Below are 20553 nucleotides of genomic sequence, written 5' to 3' on the forward strand. Positions count from 1 at the left end.
AAAATATAAGCAGTAAGCTCACTGACCTTGGTCTTGGTGATCTTTTGGATTTGACACCAACAGCAAGGCAACAAAAGCAAAAACTAAACATCACACTAAAAAACCCTTCTGCACAGCAAAGGAAGCTACAAAGTGAAAAGGCAACCTATGCGATGGAGAAAATATCTGCAAATCACATATCGGATGATGGGTTAACATCTAAAATATACAAGTAAATCCTACAATTGGAGCAAAAAAATATAAAAGGCCCAATTTTTAAAAATGAGCAAAATACCTACATTTTTCCAACAATATATATGAATGGCCACTGAAATGCGCTCAACATCATTAATTATCAGGGAATTCAAATCAAAACCACGACGAGGTATCGAGTCACACCTGCTATGATGTCTTTTTCCAAAAAGACAAGAGGCCCTTGCTGGCCAGGATGTGGAGAGAAGGGAGCCCCTGTAGCTGCTGCAGGGATGGTCAACTGGCGCACACCATGGAAAGCATTATGGAGATTCCTTAGCAATTAAAATTAAAACTGCTCTGTAAATGACCCAGGAATCTCATTTCTGGGTATATGGACAAGGTCACCAAAGGATTATCATGAAGAGGTACCTGTAACCCCAAGTTCATGGCAGTATTAAAAAGGCAACCTATGAAAACAACGTAATCTGTCCACTGACAAATGAATAAAGAGAATGTGGGGCATCTATTTCTGTCTCCCTCCCGCTCTCTGCGCAAACGCAGCAGGCTCCCGGCCACCTGGGGCGGAGGCCTCGTCTGCCCCCGGGGCATTGGTCTGGAGGAGCGGGGCGGGAGGGGGCGGGAGGGGCGGAGCCAGGACGGGAGAGGGCGGAGCCAGGGCGGGAGGGGGCGGAGCCAGGGCGGGGCGGGCCGCGGCAGAGGGGCGGGGCCACGGCGGAGCGTTGCCGCGGAGGGACGGAGTGGGGGCGGGGCCAGGGGTGGGGCGTTGCCGCAGATGGGGGCGGAGCTGCGACGTAGGGGCGGGGCCAGGGCGGGCCGTGGCGGGGCCACGGGTGGGGCGTTATCGTAGAGGGGCGGGGCGAAGCCGCGGGAGAGGGGCGGAGCGTTGCCTCAGATGGGCGGGGCGGAGCCGCGAGAGAGGGGCGGAGTGTGTGTGTGGGGGGAACCGGACGGGGGCGGAGCGTCGCCACAAGGGGCGGGGCGTTGTCCTGGGGGCGGAGCCGGGGGCGGGGCGTTGCCGCCGGGGCGGGGCGGGGCGGGGCGGGGCCGGGCGCCGGGCGCCGGGCCGGGAGGGGGCGGGGCGAGCGCAGGAACCTGGGCCGCCTTGCTCCGGGCGCCGCTCGCACTGCGGGTCGGGGCGGGCCCGCGGGCGCCCAGCCGCTGTCCCCATGGGGCTGTGCTTTCCGTGTCCCGGGGAGTCCGCGCCCCCGTCGCCGGGCCTGGTGAGTAGGCCGCGGCCGGCCCCTAGCTCGCGTCCGCCGACCGCGCACCTGCTCGGGGGGGAGGGGAGGCCCCGGGCGGCGGGAGGCGGTGCGGCCGCTGGGCCTCCGCGGGCGGGGCGGGGGCGGGGCGGGGCGGGGGCGCCCCCGGACCCGCGCCCCAGGGCAGAGCCTGAGCCCTCCCTCCCTCCCCCCTCCCTCCTCTGAGGACCACGCGCTGTACGCGGTCACGAGGGGACGATTTGTGACGTTGCCACATTTAGCAAATACAAGGTGCAGGGCGCCCGCTTAAATTCCAAGTTGTTGGGTTTTTTTTATTTTCCTTAAGACTTTATTCATTCATCCGTGAGACGCAGGAAGAGAGAGAGAGAGGCCGAGACGCGGGCGCGGGGGCAGCGGGCTCCGTGCGGGGCGCCGGCGGCGGGGCTCGATCCCGGGGCCCGGGGCCCGCCGGGCGAGGGCGGCGCTTCCCGTGCGGCAGCGCTGGGGACCTGCTCACGCGGGAGCGATCGCGGCCGGGCCGGGCCGGGCCGGGCCGGGCCGGGGTCAGGCGCCGGGGAGCGGCCGTAGCTCCGCGGAACAGCGCGGCCCCGGCTGCTGACCACGGGCACCCCGGCCCCTGCGTCGTCCCGACGGGAAGGCGGTGGAGGAAGCGAGCTGTTGGGGGGAGAGCTTGCCGCACGCCCCGCTGCCGCCCCCGCTGCTGCCCCGGGTGACCCCGCTGCTGCCCAGGCCGCCCCCCTGCTGCTCCCGGTGACCCCGCTGCTGCCCTGGGTGACCCCGCTGCTGCCCAGGCCGCCCCGCTGCTGCCCCGGGTGACCCCGCTGCTGCCCAGGCCGCCCCCCTGCTGCTCCCGGTGACCCCGCTGCTGCCCCGGGTGACCCCGCTGCTGCCCAGGCCGCCCCGCTGCTGCCCCGGGTGACCCCGCTGCTGCCCAGGCCGCCCCGCTGCTGCTCCCGGTGACCCCGCTGCTGCCCCGGGTGACCCCGCTGCTGCCCAGGCCGCCCCCCTGCTGCTCCCGGTGACCCCGCTGCTGCCCCGCTGCTGCCCTGCCCCTTCCCCCAGGTGGGCACAGGGCTCGGCACCCGCATGTCACCCACCTTTGCAGTGTGCTGGGGGCCACCCTAGCTGAAGCAGCCCCCCCCCGGCCCCCTTCCTGATCCCCCGCACGCCCCTGTGCGTCCCCTCGAAGCGCCCACGGCTGTGCAACCCCTGCATCCCCCCGGCTGCACTCACCTCCGTCCGCTCACCGTGTGTGGACACTTTGGCGTGTTTTCACTGCTGCATCCTCCGCGCTTGGAATAAGGTCCTGGGGCAGGTGGTTGCCCAGGAACTGTGCGTGCAGCGGAGGAATGGATGTGCTTATTGTGGCATGAAAAACAAAGGCAGCCGAGAGAATTCTACTTACTGCCTTAGAGATTTTAAGGGACTTATTAAGGCCAGCCGTGCATGGTAGAGAGAGACCCCCCCCCCCCCCCCCCCGTGTCCCAGCGTGGAGCAGCGCCTCCTAACAAGTTTCCTTGGGGCTTGGAGTCCTGCACCATGGCATTAGCCCTGGTCATCCGTGGACATTTCCTGGAAACCCCAGCCTACTTCAAACCACGCATTCCGCTCCTTGTCTTACTAAAAGTCATCTGTTCCATATTCTTGCCCTGACTAGCGTATAAGCCCCCTTTTAAAAAATAAGTCAGTAAATAATTTTACAGGCCAACCCAATTTTGTGTATGTCTTATATATAGAACATTTAAATGTACATTTATTATGTACTATGTAAACATTTGTTATGTTAATGTGCTTACCTGAAGATAAAATCCACTGGGAGGATGACATTCAGGAAGTTGAGGATCTCCTAAACAGTGTAAATGGTGACAGTCTTAGTGGACATTTTGAACAAATACTAAATATTTTTGTGAATTACATCGCCTCTAAGATAGGACTTCTCCGTGATAATGTTTGCTTTGATTCTTTCTAAAAACCTGCTTTTACACATTTTCTTTAGGAAGAGAAAAGAGCAAAGCTTGCAGAGGCTGCAGAGAGAAGACAGAAGGAGGTAAGAGTAGACATAAAATTCTGCCCACAGAGATAACCGTGTACTTTATTCTGTTTATTACTAGTGTCCTCTAATGAAAACGCTGTCCGCTAACGTGTAAATTTACATGTAGTCATTTTTCAAAATGATTTCTGTAGGTTACATTAATGCATTTATATCATTTAATACATGAAGATTACAGACGTCTTCTGTAACAACGTAAGACTGGCCCTTAAATGACCTCCTTCCCTGGGACAATGCTACCTTGCCTTATAAAACACTGACAGATGTGAGATTTACAGAAAAAAATACCCAATGAAGAAATAGTAAGCTGTTTTCTATGAAGCTGTTATGGAAATAGTCTAACTCTTTATAGCCAGAATTAAAACCCCTCACCTTCCAAGAAAAACCCAAAAAGCAACAGACCCACACCTTTTGGATATTGGATACTGATTTTGTTGTTTCTCTGTACCACTTAATACATTTTCTAAAGGCTGCATCTCGGGGCATTCTGGATGTTCGGTCTGTGGAAGAAAAAAGAAAGAAAAAGGAAAAAATAGAAAAACAAATGGCTGAATCTGGGCCCCCACCAGAAGGTGGACTTAGGGTAAGTATTAAACTTTACTTAAGGTTTAATGTATCTGGAGTTTTTAAAACTTCAGTAGCAGTCTATTGAATAATTTCCTCTTGCAATGGATTATCAGAAAATTTTGAAATAGGGATCCCTGGGTGGCGCAGCGGTTTGGCGCCTGCCTGCCTTTGGCCCAGGGCGCGATCCTGGAGACCCGGGATCGAATCCCACATCGGGCTCCCGGTGCATGGAGCCTGCTTCTCCCTCTGCCTATGTCTCTGCGCCTCTCTCTCTCTCTCTCTCTGTGACTATCATAAATAAATAAAAATTAAAAAAAAAAAGAAAATTTTGAAATAATTTAAAAGCATGAATAATAGAGATTGGAAGAAGTGGTAATTTATTTGGATATTCCAACATTTGTTGTAGTAGATCTGCCTTTTTTTCCCCCAAAATGAAAATAGATTGCTTTTCTTGATTACCTTAAGACTATCTTAGTACTTTATATAATTAATACCAACACATGGGAAACTTACTATGAAGAGTATGAAGAACATAAAAATTTCCCCAATTCAGTGTCATTTTACAGACATTTCTAATCTCCATTTGTATATTAATCTTATTAAATTGGATTACACTAGGGATCCTTTTTGCAAATAACCTTTATTTTTTCACTCAGTGGTTTGAGGTTTTCGAGCTTTCCGCTGTCACTCATTATCATGGTTAAGTAACTGTCAATTTGGACAATACGGGGGTGGGAGAGGGGATGTGCATGTGATACGTGGACCTCCCACCTCCCCAAGGTAGCAGTTGCAGTTCTTGACGGTCTGCAGGACTATGAAGATTTTGTTTTACATGTTAAAGCTCAAGAAAATAATTGTCCAGATACTAAGATTTTATTCTTTGGTCCAGTTTTAATATTTGTGAAAAGGACAATGTCCTGAATTTCAGTCATTTATATTTAACTTGTTAATGACTTATTAGCACTTATTTAGCTGATTTACTATTTTCTCAATTCTGTTGGGTTTTTTTAACATAGTTTTTTTAAGTCTAGTTAATACACAACGTTACCTTAATTTCGGTGTACTACATAGTGATTCGTCTCCTCCATGTGTTTTGCTATCCTCACTTCGACTTAGCTACCCATACAACAGCATCACAGCACCGCTGGCTTTTCTTTGCTCTTAAAACTATGCAAATACCATATATATATATCCTTCTAGCCTGTGGGGCAGGCAATTTAGGAACTTCCTGAGCAGAGGTGATTCTGGCTTCTTAGAATATCACACAGAGATAACAGTCGTCTGTGTGTTTTTTACCATGATATATCACTTCATCTAATTTTGTATAACAAATGAAATTAAAAGAAAACAAATGTCTTAATCATTAACAACGTGTAGGATGATCAGTTTCAATGTTAAGGTAGATAGCTGTGACCAATGTGCTAACATTTTTTTTATATACTTCCAGAATAGAATAGAAGAAACCTGTAAAGTAAAACAGTTGGCTGATACAAAGGCAAATGTTTATCAGAAGTATAGATGTTGAATTATTCTGCTGAGATACAGGTTTATGCCACTTCATAGAAGGTTCTCAAAGTGCAAAAACAGAAATTAATTTTCATAATTTCTGTTTTTGATTTACTGTTTTCTCAATTCTGTTGGGTTTTACAAATTAAATTGTAGGACTGGAAATAATGCTGAGTTTCAGTGTTTCATAATAGAAGAAATAGAAGTGCTGGCTGACAATCAAAATCACATGTAATGTTATAAGAAAAAGATACTTTATGTGTAGCCAGAATTAAGAAGGTACTTACTTGACATACTCTAACCTAACAAATTTCACATCAGCTTTTAAACTCAAAGAAAGGAGGCTTCTTAATTAAACCTGAAGCATAGCCAACAGCCTATAGATTAGAAGTGAATTAGGCCACGTACAGCTGCTGATCCCTCCAGAAATGCTCAGAATTAAAATAAATCATCTCAGTTTTAAATTAAGTACCTGTTTTTCTCTGTGGACGGTTCTTACAAGAAAGCTCTCTGGCTCCGTTAATAAAAATCGCCATCAAAGTTGGACCGTGGCTCATTCTGATACACAACGGCTGTTGCACGCTGTGTCATTTTCCCTTGGAATATTCCTCACCAGCCACCATAAATACACTAGCTTTAAGGAACGTGCCCCTTTCTCCTTGACCACCTGCACAGAGCATCGAAAGCATACAGTGACGTTCAAAATAAATTTTAGAGGCTCAGAGCTAACAGAAGGGGAAGCATAAGGCAGAGTGTAACTTTAATTTTCAGACCCCTTGGCCTAGGGTCCTTAATAGCTGCTGCCAGGCCTGGAGATCCTGTTCTGTAGCTAGATTCTTCCTAACTGGACTCCGTAGTACGAGGAAAACCTGTCCTTTCCCTGTCTCTGCCTAGGATAATTGGAAAGGCAGTCTTATTTTTTTACCTTTCTAATTTCTTTTTATGGACACACAGTGTGATGTCAGATTCAGGTGTGCAGCAGAGTGACCCACAAGTCTCCACGTTACGCTATGCTCACCACGAGTGCAGCTGCCATCTGTCGCCGTACGTGGGCTGTGTTCTCCGTGCCGTACCTGTCCCCCCGTGACTTACTCGTTCCGTGATGGGAAGCCTGTATCTCCCACTAACCCTCACCCGTTTTCCCCATCCTCCTGCTCCTCCCTCCCAGCAGCCAGCAGCCAGCAGCTTGGTCTCTGTACTTAATGACTCTGTTTTCTGCTTTTTAAAATTTGTTTTGTTTTTTAGATTCCACATATAAGGGAAATCATATAGTATTTGTCTTTATCTGATTAATTTCACCTTGCATAATACCCTCGAGGCCCACCCAGGTTGTTGCAAATGGCAAGATCTCATCCTTTTTTATGGCTGAGTAATATTCCACAGGGGTATATGTGTGTGTGTGTGTGTGTGTGTGTACACAGCACATCTTTATCCATTCATCTATTGATAGACACTTAGATTGCTTGCATATCTGGGTTATTGTAAGCGTGTTGCGATAAATATACACGTGCATATATCTCTTCAAATTGGTGCTTTCATTTTCTTTCTTTCTTTCTTTTTTTTTTTTTTTTTGGTGTTTTCATTTTCTTTGGGTAAATACCCACTGGTAGAATTACCAGATCATATGGTATTTCTGTTTTTCATTCATTGAGGACCCCTCCCCCCCATACTGTCTTGCATAGCAAGGTAGCCTTATATTCAGAGGTCAGTGTACTGCTGGCATCAGGGTGCAAGCTGCTGTCCATACAGGATATGACAGGACGGGACTAGTGGCAGACGGCGCACGCAGTGGCTCGCAACCTTGGCCACACGGGAGAATGTCAGGAGGAGCTTTCAAAAAACGGTTGACCCCCGGATCCCACCCCATACCAGTCGGAACCTCTGAGAGTGAGCTTTAGTCATCAGGACTTCTTTAAGCTCCTCAAGGGAGCCTAAAGCCAAACCAGATAGAGAATCACTGCTCCGGTGTTTTTAACACTCATCTTCAGAGATATATTGTGGGAAACAGAGTACCGTGGTAAAAACAAACCAAATTTAAATCCTGGATACCACATTGTGCACTGAATCCCTTTCTTAGAGATTACAAAAGGCACAATGTTGGAGTCTCCTAGAAGCCCTAAGATAAACAAAAGCAACTTTACTTGGAGGAACCCTTAATTCCTAAAACTTTAAATACAGATTTTTAGAAAATACATAACACCCAATAAAATTCCTTGGATGTACATGAAAACCAGTCCTCGGGAGACTGGTAAATCCCTGGTACCATCCCAGTGGCTCTTTTCAGGATTTACTGCTGCAGATTTAATAGACCTCAGTGAACAGAACAAGTTTCTCGAGTCAAGCAAGGAGAAGACCTTGCCAAACCATTACGCAATTTCTGCCATAGCTGGGCTCCCTGCCGCAAGTGGGAATTCCTCTGTTTTTATTTTAAGGGTTCATTGTTTTTTATTTTGTGGTCTCTTGTTGTGTTTTTCCTGAGCTGACCTGGATATCTGGGATTTTAGCTACTCATTCATCTGCCTAGAGATTTCGTTTTACTTCGTTAGGTTTTTAAACGGTCACGTGTCTTGTTTCAGACGTTTGACCATAGTGTAAAATTATACTAACCACTGCTACGTGCAGAAATCATTTTGCATTTCTATAGCCCATATTCCTATTTCTGTTCACTAGGACATTTTTATTTTTCCATCACTTTACATAAAATTTACTTTTCTCCATATATTTTTATCTTTTCTAGTGGACAGTCTCATAAGCATAGCATGAGTGGAAGAGTCTACTGCCAGTAACTACTATCTGCAATCAAGTGGACGTCCTCAGCTTAATTTCTTCTCTTTGAATAAACGAATATTTAGACTTTGTAATTTTAGTGCCATTAAATGCAGTCAGTGCTTTTTCAATATTGATGTACTGAAAATGCTTTTGATTTCCTAACATAGAAAATGGCCAGATTTTTCATTAAATACTTACTTTCTTATATTTGCTCTTCTGCAGGTGGCAGGTGATTTGCCTTTTTTAGTACTTAAAATATGGACCTTAATATTGAATGAATATATATCGCATGTAAAGTCTGCATACATCTCAGACAGTAAAGTTTGCCGTTGTATTTTCTCTCCTCTATTAATGACCTCACAGTCTGTAGCTTTCTGCTTAGCCTTGTATCTCCTTTTATTTCATTATCTGTGAAGGCTTTTGCTTAAACTTATGGACTTTGTGCCTTTAAACTGATCATCAGGGAAAATCTTGAAGGGCTTATGTGAAGGAACACTGTAAACTTTTATAACTTACTAAGTAATGAAAATTTGTAGGAAATGATAAATTTCTTCTAATTTATTTTCTATTTCTGTGGCTTATAAAATTAACATATGGTATTTTACATTGCAATAAAAGTGGGGTTTTTTTGCTTGCTGAATTTGAAATTATATGTTAGCAGTGCCATCAGAGGGCAGTGATGTACTATTGCACAATACCAGATTCAGCTCTGGAGATCTTTGTGGGAAACGAATGAGGTTAAACTAAGACTCTGGATGGGTTATACTGAGTAGTGATATATTTGTCCAAATTTCATAGGTGTTTTTATTCTTTTGTATTTATTTATACAGATGCGTAATTGCCAAGGTAAATGTGAATGTATGAAATAGAATTAGGTGTTGTATTTTAAAAGGTCTACTTTAAACATAAAAATATATGAGGTAATTCTATGTGATGCAGAGTTCTAAACTTTCCAGATTTTTATTAGTAACATTAGTTTACAGCATTTTTTGCTTTTTGAGTTTTCTTTCTAGTATATATAATAAGCTACAATAGAAGAATTGCTGTATCTTTTAATTTGGTTGCTAACTCTTTTGGATGACAGGGCCACAATCTGAGCCCTAAATCAGAATTCATAGACAGTACCAATAGAGATTATAAGTTAAATAGACCAGCTCATTCGATTTACAAAAAACTTAGCCATTATTGTGCTCATCACACAAGACTTATGTTATATGGCAGTATGTTGTATATGCTAATTTTAAAGAATTTGAACTCTAATACAAATCTCTTGACTCTTCATTGGAAAAATTACTTTTTTTTATTATGGTGTAAAATGGGTTATGAATATCCAGTCAAGATATATATTTAGATAGGCTCAATTTTCTTCATCCTTTAGAAGATGAGTGCTCTTTTTGTTCACAAAGGATAGTGAAATCATTAAACTGTATCTTAGAAATAAAATTCTTGACTTTATGAACATGTTAATTTCTCCAAGGGAAAAAGATCCTCAGTAGCTGAACATAGAACCAAAGCATATTATCCTTGAACTGTGCAAATCCCTCCTTCTGCTTTAATATAGAAAGAACAATTTTAACTGTACTATATTTAAAGAATTACAACTTGGGTTGGTGTAAACAAAGGTTTACATCCAGGGATAATGCCCTATTTCTGACAAAGTTCATATCCAAATACCAGGTTTATTTACTGTTGAACCTTGAATGAGATGTTGATGTATTTTGCTTTCTAGGAAGAGTGGGAAATGCTGCTCCAGCCAGTCGTGCATGGCCTGCCTCCATGGGTGTAGTCCACTTTCCCAAAAACCACATGGGACGCAGAGGCCAATGGGTGATACAAAAGCATTAAGAATAGTTTTAGGAAGGGGAAGGGAAAAGAGGAGACTAGATGCTTGATAGGAAACCAGTAAGTGACTACTAGAAAAAAAAATTGTACGTATATATCCAAGCATCTCTCTCATCAAGTTATGAATCAGTTCCTGATGAAAACCTTAACTTGGAGCCAGCTTCCCATAAATCATAATTTAAATAGGAAAACACGGTAATGCTTAATGTCACCCAAGCCCTCCGACAGATTACTAAAATATAACTGAAACAGTAAAGTGCATATATGTTAACTGTCATGTTAAAATGTAAAATGCTAAAACCACTGCTTTTTTTAACTACTGCTTCTTGATTCTAATAGTCAAAGTAATATGATAACAAAAAGTTGTTACAATCACACAGCCCTTTTGTTGACATGCTGCATGTCTTTTAGAACATCTGTATGTGATACTTTGGTTCCACCGACTGTATTTGGAATGTAATTAATAGTTTTCACACATATGGTTTGTTATAAATTCTGTATTGCTTTATGGGAACACAAATATACTTTTTTCCTATATAAAAATTGACTTTGGCCATCTTTTTAACAAAATTTTATCATTATTGAGTATTAAATAATTAGAACTTGGGTGAAAGGTTATGGAAACCATACTTTCAGCTCTTTGGGATGAACGAGAACAAGAGAACTAAAGGCTGTTTGGTATGTCCATACAATCCCTGAATTTATAGGAATATAAAATTCTTAAGAATTTATAGATAAGTATGCTTCTTTTTCTGTAAATGGCTAAAAATGACATTTTAGTGTTCTGTGTTCATTGAGAAATAGCAAAGTAATATGAAGATTCTAGCTATCATCCCTGGTACCCCAGGAGAATCCACACAAGCTTTGAATATTCCTTTTCTGTTCCAACAGTTTGACTTATTTATCTTTACTAAGAATTTATACTACACCCTTAGAAGAAAAAGTAACTTGTCAGTTTTAGCTTTGAATAATATCTGCATAAATAGGTCAATAAGAGAGACGTAGGCAGATAGGCATTCCTATCTGTGTTGACGTATATATAACGTGTTTGGTGCTTTTTTAAAAAGAACGTTTTCAGACAAGCATCTCAAATTCCAATGACTACTACATGTGTTTTGGGTTGATTCAAATATGGCTCCCTAGCCATTTTCTTTGATTTTCTCAAAAGCCACCGAGAAGGCATTTGTATATTTTACAGGCTTTAAACATGTTTTGGGTTAAATCAGAGAAGTTTGTTTCAACAACAGTTTAAATTTTTCATAAGACATAACTTTTTATTAACCTGTTCTCCGTGATCTAGATGTGTTTCATCTTGCAAATGTTGCCTCTAAATATGATTATTATGGTCTTAGAACTGAATACTCATAAGTTAATTGGCCAGTTACTTTATTATATTCTGGATTGCATTGCCTATTTTTATAGCACCATACCTGACTTGAGTTTCAAATTAGCATCCTCTAGTCACAGACAGGTTTGAGCCAACTTTTTTCAAGTACGTCAAACATACACTCAAATGGAACTAATTAGTTTTGCCCACAAACTGACTCTTTCTAGGCTATTTTTCTGAAATCTGTTTCATCACGTAAGTTAGAAGTCAAGAAGTTATCCTAACTCCTTACTCTGCCTAATTCCTAAGGTACTCTTTTCTCATTCTACATTTCTCAGAGAGGTTATAAGTTACAGACCTACTTAAAGTAGGTTAAAAAATACCAAGCATCTCATGTAGACAATTCTTAAGTATCTATACACAAATTCGTAGAACTAATGAGTTTTAGCAAGTTTGCAGAATACCAAATCAATAAGAAAATGTCAGTTCTATTTCTGTATGCAAGTAATAATCTGAAAATTAAATAATTTCAATCATAGTATCACATAGAATAAAATTCTTAGGAAAAAAAAGAAAAGATCTGAACTAAAAGTTATAAAACACAGTTGAGAAATTAAAAAAAAATCTAAATGGTTGAGACTATTGCATGTTTATGGCAAAAGTATTTTGCAGATGTGATTCAGTTAATGACCTTAAAATAGGGAGATTATATTGCATTTTCTAGGTGGACCCAATCTAATCATCTGGATCCTCAAAAGCAGAAAATCCTTCCAACCTGTGGTCAAACAGGTGTAAATAAAGAAGTATCAGTGAGATATTGTATTGCTGGCTTTAAAGATAGAGAAAGGAGGACATGAGCCAAGGAAATGAGGCAGCCTCTAGAAAGTGGAAAACCCAAAGAAATGGATTCGCTCCTAGGCTCCCAGAAGGGAGCACAGTCCTGCTGACATCTTGATTTTAGCCCCTTGAGACAATCTCAAATTTCTGACCTATGGAACTATAACGTAGTAAATGTGTGTTGTTTAAGACACTAAGTTCCTGGTGATTTGGTACATTAGCATAGAAAACTAGATGATGGGATTGGTATTATTTTTGTTAACCTATGCATTTTTAAACCAAATTAATGAAATTAATTTTATTATTGAAGACATAGATACGTTTATGGAGAAAATTTAAGCATAGGAGAAAGTTTTGATGAAAACATTATTGCCGGGATCCCTGGGTGGCTCAGCGGTTTAGCGCCTGCCTTCCGCCCAGGGCGTGACCCTGGAGTCCTGGGATTGAGTCCTGCATCAGGCTCCCTGCATGGAGCCTGCTCCTCCCTCTGCCTGGGTCTCTCTCTCTTTCTCATAAATAAAATCTTAAAAAAAAAGAAAAGAAAAGAAAAGAAAAAACATTATTGCCAATAGAAATGCAGTGCTAATATTAGGCTAGTAACAAAAATCAAATGGCTCAACATCTGTGTTTTAAAAGATACTACAATTATTACTGTTCCAAGGTGATTTTATTTCTTTTTTTTTTTTTTTTAAACAGAAACTGTTTTTTTTTTTTTTTTTTTAATTTTTATTTATTTATGATAGTTACACACACAGAGAGAGAGAGAGAGAGAGAGAGAGAGAGAGAGAGAGGCAGAGACACAGGCAGAGGGAGAAGCAGGCTCCAGGCACCGGGAGCCCGATGTGGGATTCGATCCTGGGTCTCCAGGATCGCGCCCTGGGCCAAAGGCAGGCGCCAAACCGCTGCGCCACCCAGGGATCCCCGGTGATTTTATTTCTGATAAAACTTTGTTTCCCCAGAATGATTACTATCACTTCCAGTACCACATTCCAGTACAATGTCTTTTGTTTAAAAACTTCACAATTAGCAGGTTGTGTGTACTTTGACTAGATCAGTCATGTGACAAAATGAGCTACTTCCTAACTTTCTGCAACAAGAAAGGTGGATTTTTGCTGCTGTTGTCGAAAAATGAGGAGATGAAAATTTAACTCTGCCTATACTTATACTCAGGGTAACACTTAAGGGGTTATCTATGATAATATTTAAATTTTCTGCTAGGGGAACAAACAGTGCCATCACCCAGCTGCCCAACACAAAGAAGTACTAGGTAACCCTAATTTGACTCTTCCTAGAACTTCCTAGAAAGTTGCCATTTAAAGATCATCTTTATTTCAGAATGAAGCATTGATATGGAGACAGATGATTTTTTTTTTAAATTTATCTTTTTAATTCTTGAATCAGTGAGGACAATAGCGTGCTGTTTATGGGTACAGAACAGCCCTGTCCTAGGTATACAAGGGTATACATAAGTCTGTAACATCATCAGCTACAGTGAATTTACTTTACTAGACAGCATAGCAAAGTAGGATTAACTAAAGATATATTTTCATAAGAAAATGCTTTAAAATAACATGAAGTCAATGAACATTTGACTGTACAGTTTACGCTGTCAAAATATAAACGTATGGCAGCTTATGTGTGTGAATTACACTAAGTCAGTCTCAACACAACCAGGTGCTTAGGAATGTGTGAAACACTTCATAAGCGATTCTCTAAGGGGTGTACTGAAAATTTCCAAAAGTACCCCAGATATTTGGTCAAAGATAAAGGATAAACTTTAAGGCAATCTTCCAAGTGAATGTAAACTTTTCTGAAGTGGCCTTTCCATTAAAGTATTACTGTCGTGAACACTCTGCACTTATTAATAGTGCTGTTGAATATTTTTTAGTAGCACATTATCACATTAATGGTCGCTTTTTAAAAATTATCTTAAAAATCCTGCAATGATAAAAGTCTGGGGTGCCTTTTGTAGACATAAGGCAGGCACTTCCTGTTGACTTATCTAGAAATCCTAAATATTTTCTCTTAATAGCAGTTTTTATCTCTAGCTAGAATTGTATTTCTAATATCGTGTACTAAATACTGTGTTCACATAATTGAGAAATAATAATTTGCCTACACTTTCTCTAATTTAAATCTGAGCTTAGAATTTCTTTTAATTGGTCATTGTCTACAGAAGCATCAAAATAAATAGTGCTACTCTCTGAACGTTTTTCAATAATGACGTTTTTCTGTCTGTTACGCCTTTTTCCAAAGTAATTTTCAGAGCGTGTGAACTAAACTGACTACACTGGAGGAGTGGGTACAGGCCATTATGAGAGTCCCCTTGCAGCGACCAACTAGTTTCATTTAATCTCCTTCTTGGCCTTATAATTGGCAGAGACCACCAAGTAATTATCTGGATTCATGTCCTTAAGGGTCGGAGATTTGCTCTGGATGGGGGATGTTTTGCCATCCACACGGGAGATCTGCAGCATCCGGCAGGGGTCGTGTTTCAACAAATACCCTGCAAAAGTTTCCCATCCTCCGCCCACACGGACCATGACATGTTTGTTATGCAGCATCTGAAACGAAAGAAGAGCAGAAAGATTCATTTCTGAGAATTCTTACGGTATCTCAAATCGGCCTTCATTCCTAGCACTGTTAGGTTTTTTTTTGTCTGTCTGGTTTTTCATGCCCCTTGTTTTCCTACTTGGTGCACAGTGTCTGAGTTAGCATATAGTTTATGAAAGAAGCTTTGTTCTTCCCATGCAAGTGGACCATGGGCACAGGTCCCCAGGATCCAGCTTCACCCTGCCATGGGAATCCGGATCCATGTATAATCCCTCGTTTGGTTGAATATGTCCAGGGGCTTCTCTCTGACATCTGATGTTCCAAGACTGCCTCATCACTGCCCCTGTTTTCTGTCCACTGCCTCGGATAAGTGCTCTATTCTTGCCCCCAGGTTATATCCCTTTGAACCAGGACTCAAAAGAGCATGGAAATGTCTGCTACTGTATGTAATGTGAATAATCACACAAATAATCAACATGAAACAGAACAGAAATGCACTCAGGAGCATCCAAGTCTTCCCCAGTCACTGAGGCCTTCAAGGCAAGATGTTGCTGAATGGCCAAACATTCGTTTTCCTTTACTCCTATTCTTCTAATTACTTAAGAAATAACTTCCCTTCCGGCCTATGGGCCATCTAGAGTTACAGATTAACAAAGCTACAGATTAAGAAAGTGAAGAATATATGGTTCTTTTTATCTAGTAAAAACATGTCAGAGCTGTAGAGGTTTGGCATGGAGAGCCAAAGAATTTGATCTTGGCTTCTTTCAATTATCAGAAAATATAAGGTGATGGAGAGATGCTGCTCCATCATCAAAGACCCTGCTGACTCTGTTCCCTGCGCACAATATTCTGCATACACACCGGCAATGTAACCTTGGGAAGGACATAGGGTGGTGTGAGGGGATCTGGGGAGTCATTTTCATTGCAGAGACTATAAAATCTATTTGAATTCCTCTTGCTGTGTCGGTTTGGGATCTGGAGTATTTTTACACCCATCAAGTGGAAGATGATTTGTGCTGGCTGCTTTCATTTACCTGTTGAGAATCTGATGGAAATTCTGGACTCTCTTTTCGAATGCCTGTATCCACAAAATTTTGTATGTGTGTTTAGGGGTTTCACAGACTCCCAGAAATCCATCCATGGACTCAAGTTACAAAATCCTGATTCATGTGGTTGACGTGAAGCAGTTTCAGGTGTTGTGCAACGTAATAAAATTGTAATTGTGCTAGATATCAATAAAAACTGAGACTCATGAAAAAAATTGAAGTTAAATTTTACTCTACTGGTTATTCTCATTTAGAGAATAAAACTGAGAATAGAATCAGAATAGAAAGGGTCTTCAGAAACATCTAGCTAGAAGTTCTTAAACTTACGGCATGAGAATCTACTCATTAAAACCTCAACGGGAACCCCTGTAATATAAAGCAGACAAAAGGAGTCAGGATTCAGCTGTAACCCTATTGCCTCCCCTGGTCCTGCCAGTGGCACCACGATCCTGATTTTCAGATGAAGATCCTGAGGCCCAGATCTTTGGGGTTGCTCAGACTAGCACCCAGATTTCCTGACTCTAGTCCAATACTTGTCCCACAGCAGTTCATTGTAAAACAAAATCCATCAAGGCTTTTATAACTTGACTGACCTACTTCCATTCCCACAAGCTCCTGTGTGTGTCTCTACTGCCTGCTTCCAAAATGTGGACTTACTGGGACAAAAATTGTAATCAAAACAGTACTCTGACCCCTTTTCCCGCTGTTCTGGAGAACAGCTTTACCTATTGTTGATGTTCCAGCACCTCCCAGCCCTGCAAATTACACTTAGGAGTTGCCTCCAAACATCCTTGGTATGAAGCCTGACATAACACCCAAATTCACTTGACCATGAGCAGGCTATTTCCACCGGAAAGAACCTCCCATCTACATTTTGTAGACAATTCGCAAACTCTGGAAAACATCGAAAGAAATGTTCTTTTTTTTTTTTTTTTTTCCTGCCTGGCATATGTGATCATTTCGGTACAAACCCTTCTTGCAGATTCTTTAAGGAATCCGCACATGCAGAGTGGATCCAACATGAAACAGAGTCATGCTGAATGTGAACAACGTAGGAATTCGATTTCTGCCCCCCTCCTTTTCCATATCCTTTGAGAGGTAATCAGCTGTCTATACCTCGCTAAGGAGGCCAGTGGTCAAACTGAACAAGAGTTTCAAGCATGGGATTAAGATTTCAGGGTCATAAGCATTTACATCCTTGATTATGGAGATTTAAATCCCATGCCTTTATCTTCATACATCCTAAATTTCAGGATAGAAAATAATAATAATACTCATCCCCATCTCCATAAACAAAACCCCTACAGTTTAACCTAAAATCAAATCAAACTGCTATAAACCAAACCACTTTCAACTCTTCCCTCCCACCTCCCACAGGGCGCGCCCTACAAAACCCCAGCTTTGGTTTAAGTGTATAATCTTCCTGCTAAATCAGGGTAGAGCAGCTGAGCTCCTGCTGGATGAACTCTTTTCATTTCAGGGATTAGTGACGTGAGGCCAGTTGCAATTAATTGAACCTTGAGGTTTTGGTCGGCTCCATTTCCTATTCCTCTTTGTTCCTCTCAAACACACTACTCAGCTCTGTCCCCATCATTCTACTGATGGCCTCACCATCATCGGGCTTAGCTTCCTCTCTCAGCACCTCCACTGGCTAATTTTGGCCAATCTACGTTGGTCCTTTTCTCCATTGTCCTCATCACAGAAAGAAGTCCTTCCGTCTAAAGTCAACCCCTCCCCATATGTCCTAACTCCCATTACCTCCATGCAGAAGCTCCTGCATCAAACATCACGTCTCTCCTCTCTGTCTCCAACTTACCGTATGATGGTCTTTATCCCTCGTGCCCAAGCCTCTCCCACTCTTGTACAAAGCAAAACTCTCCTCCTTCCACCCAAGGCTCCTTCGTTTTCCTACCTTTTCCTTACATCTGAGGTTTCTGGTAAACTTAGACGTGATGCCTTCACTTCCAACTTCCTTTTCATTGTCCGGCGCACTACCCACTGCTGCTGCCCCCACCTGTTAACCCACCGCACACTGAAGGGAATCGGATGTCTTCTAGAATCGTCAAATAGAATGGATGGTCCTTAATCCTTATGTTTCTTGATCCTCAAACTAAGGGGTCTGAGAGTGTGGACCACTCCTGTGAAACTCGCTACTCTTTAATTCTCTTTCCTGGACGTCCTCCTGCCTCCCTCCTCGTACTTTCTCTGCCTCTCTCACAGGTTCCATTTCTTCTGCCTACTTTTAAGCTTTGCTGTTGCAAATGATTCTGAAGGATTCAGTCCTTTCTCCACTGCGTTTCTCACTCTGACCGCTCTGTACTTGGAATCTCATAGTTTTCTCTGCTATCTACTTTTGTCTCTCAAATTATAGTTCTGGTCCTTGCTGCTTCCCTGAGCTTCCAAATAAATGCAAGGGCATAAAGGGCCCGCCACCTTCCACCTTCTAGCTCCGCAGGCCTTTTCTAAAAGAGGTGGGAGGATGGGCATTCTCCGTAACTAGTCAGACACCAAAAGCATTCATTTCTCCCCAAGATGCATCTCAGGGTCTATGCTATTGTGGCTGCTATTCATCTAGGCATCTCATCGTTTCCATGGGCCACCCTGAGGATCCCACTGCCTCTAGCCTTGCTGATTCTGATCCATTTAGTAAATCTATTTCCCCCGAAGGGAATTCCAATGCCTTTGGAGTCAAACAGGGAATGCCTGTCGGTGGGTCTCCGGCCTAAATGCCTTCCCTAGCTCCCCGCTCTCCCTTGGGCTCCTGTTCATTCCTCCTTTATTTGCATACATTATTCACCAAGACCCCTCCTGCTGGCCTCACCTGCCCCTCCCTGAGCTCAGGGACCAGTGAATTATTTTAGTGCCGTGTTCCCTGACAACAGCAGGGAACTTGCATGTTTGTCTTGCTTTTGCATGCTTGTCCCTAAATGTGGAGTGTCCTTTCTGCTTTGCCCTCCCTACTTGCCAGGACCCCAGACATTATTTCAAACCTCACCTCTGTCTGAAGAATTCTCCACCATCACCTTCCTCAACTAGATAAGTGAATGCTTCCTTGCTGCTGTGCCCTTTAGATTACTGGTGATCTCAGTGTTTCGCTCAGTGTCCTGTAATTGCCCATCTACCTGCACTGCACGCCTCTTTTAATAACACGTGAGCTCTCCGAAGACAGTGATGACGTATTTCTCATTTCTTAAGTCTCCCATATGCGAGCTCAGAACAGTAGCAATAATGCAATCGCATTAATACCCTTTTTCTTTTTTTTAATTTTTTAAAATTTATTTATTTATGATAGTCACAGAGAGAGAGAGAGAGAGGCAGAGACACAGGCAGAGGGAGAAGCAGGCTCCATGCAGGGAGCCCAACGTGGGACTCGATCCCGGGTCCCCAGGATCGCACCCTGGGCCAAAGGCAGGCGCCAAACCGCTGCGCCACCCAGGGATCCCTTTTTATTTTATTTTTATTTTTTTCTAATACCCTTTTCCACATATGCTTCCACAGCCTCTACTTGATTTTACTTAACCGATAATGTCATTTTCAGCATTGCTCCATTTTATAAGATGGGAAAACGGAAGCTTTGAGAAGAACTGATGCCCTTAAGCAAGCTGTGCAAGATCACAGCCAGAATCAATGACAGAACTGAGCAAGAATCGTTTTTCCCGTTACGCCACACCCACTAGTTTCTGTAAAACTCTTAGATTTGGATTTTCCTAGCTGCTTCCTTACCAGGTGAAATTTAGCACAGGCAAGGAACCATCAATGTCAGGAGTAGTAATAAGCAGCCCAAGCAAATTAAATGCCCATGTAAAATGATTTATGGTGCTACGTTCTAATAAACCCTATATAAACATCAAATATCATTTCAGGAGCTTAATTTGCTGTGGTCCCAAGGACTTCAGAAATAAACATGTGTCGAGTGCAGGTACTAGGATGGAATGTGTTTCTAGCCAGATAGCTGTAGGTTTAAGTAGGACTGGGCTTTGATTCTCTGTTCAGTTACACTGCCTTTCTTTTTAATGCTCCCCCATATCGAACAATCTTGTGTTCTCTGTTCCCGAAGATAGCCCCTCTCGACTGGAAGCAGCCATGCACATGTCAACTGAGTATTTAATATTGGTTTTCTATGCTGCTGTTTGATGTGTTTCTTCTCAAGCAAAGAAAAATAAGTTAGAATTGCTACAAATCTTCTCCAATACTGTTATGCTGCGAAGCGGTAGTGTTTGCACGTTAGGCCTATGCTGCCTGTTAATAGTTTTTACAACCAGCCTCATGCCTCATTGTGCCTTCGATCCTACCAAAAGAAAGAAGATTCATTACAGACTTAGCAACATCTCTCAGTGCTGAAGGGAAAAGAAAAAAACAAAACAAAACAAAACACAGAAACAAGACAACAAGACAAATAAAAATCTGTCTCAACATTTCTCCCAATGGCCTTGATGAAGTTTAAGCAGATCTGGGCTGCTGCAAACACTGCAAATTGGAAGAAACAATTTCCCAGCGATTCTGATATCCCCTCTGTGACCTCTGTCCCTCCCCTGCCAGCTCTGAGAACAACCAGCCTGACGCACAAAACACTGGTTGGTTCGGCTACTCTTTCTTCCCCACCTGCTTTCCTCACTATGCCTTCATGACCACACTGTTTTC

At 42.9% G+C, this 20553-nt stretch overlaps 2 protein-coding genes across 4 annotated transcripts in view; one reads left to right on the forward strand and one right to left on the reverse strand.

The window, feature by feature from the left end:
* Positions 1–1279: 1279 nt before the first annotated feature.
* SVIP (small VCP interacting protein) lies at positions 1280–10775 on the forward strand. The gene is made up of 4 exons (XM_055317807.1): positions 1280–1415; positions 3412–3462; positions 3935–4048; positions 8276–10775. Exons 1-4 carry the CDS (start codon positions 1362–1364, stop codon positions 8288–8290), a joined length of 234 nt encoding a protein of 77 aa, XP_055173782.1. The 5' UTR covers positions 1280–1361; the 3' UTR covers positions 8291–10775.
* Positions 10776–13270: 2495 nt separating this feature from the next.
* The window catches only part of GAS2 (growth arrest specific 2), a 127208-nt gene continuing 119925 nt past the window's right edge, over positions 13271–20553 (reverse strand). The window contains exon 9 of one of the 3 annotated variants that reach the window (XM_055318103.1): positions 13271–14877. In XM_055318103.1, coding sequence (XP_055174078.1) covers positions 14659–14877 — 219 coding nt within the window. In that variant the 3' untranslated portion in view covers positions 13271–14658. The remainder of the gene's footprint in view (positions 14878–20553) is intronic. The other 2 variants (XM_055318102.1, XM_055318101.1) reach the window with 2 other exon arrangements.

This window comes from Nyctereutes procyonoides, unplaced genomic scaffold, assembly GCF_905146905.1.
Source record: "Nyctereutes procyonoides isolate TBG_1078 unplaced genomic scaffold, NYPRO_anot_genome, whole genome shotgun sequence".
Taxonomy (NCBI): Eukaryota; Metazoa; Chordata; class Mammalia; order Carnivora; family Canidae; genus Nyctereutes; species Nyctereutes procyonoides.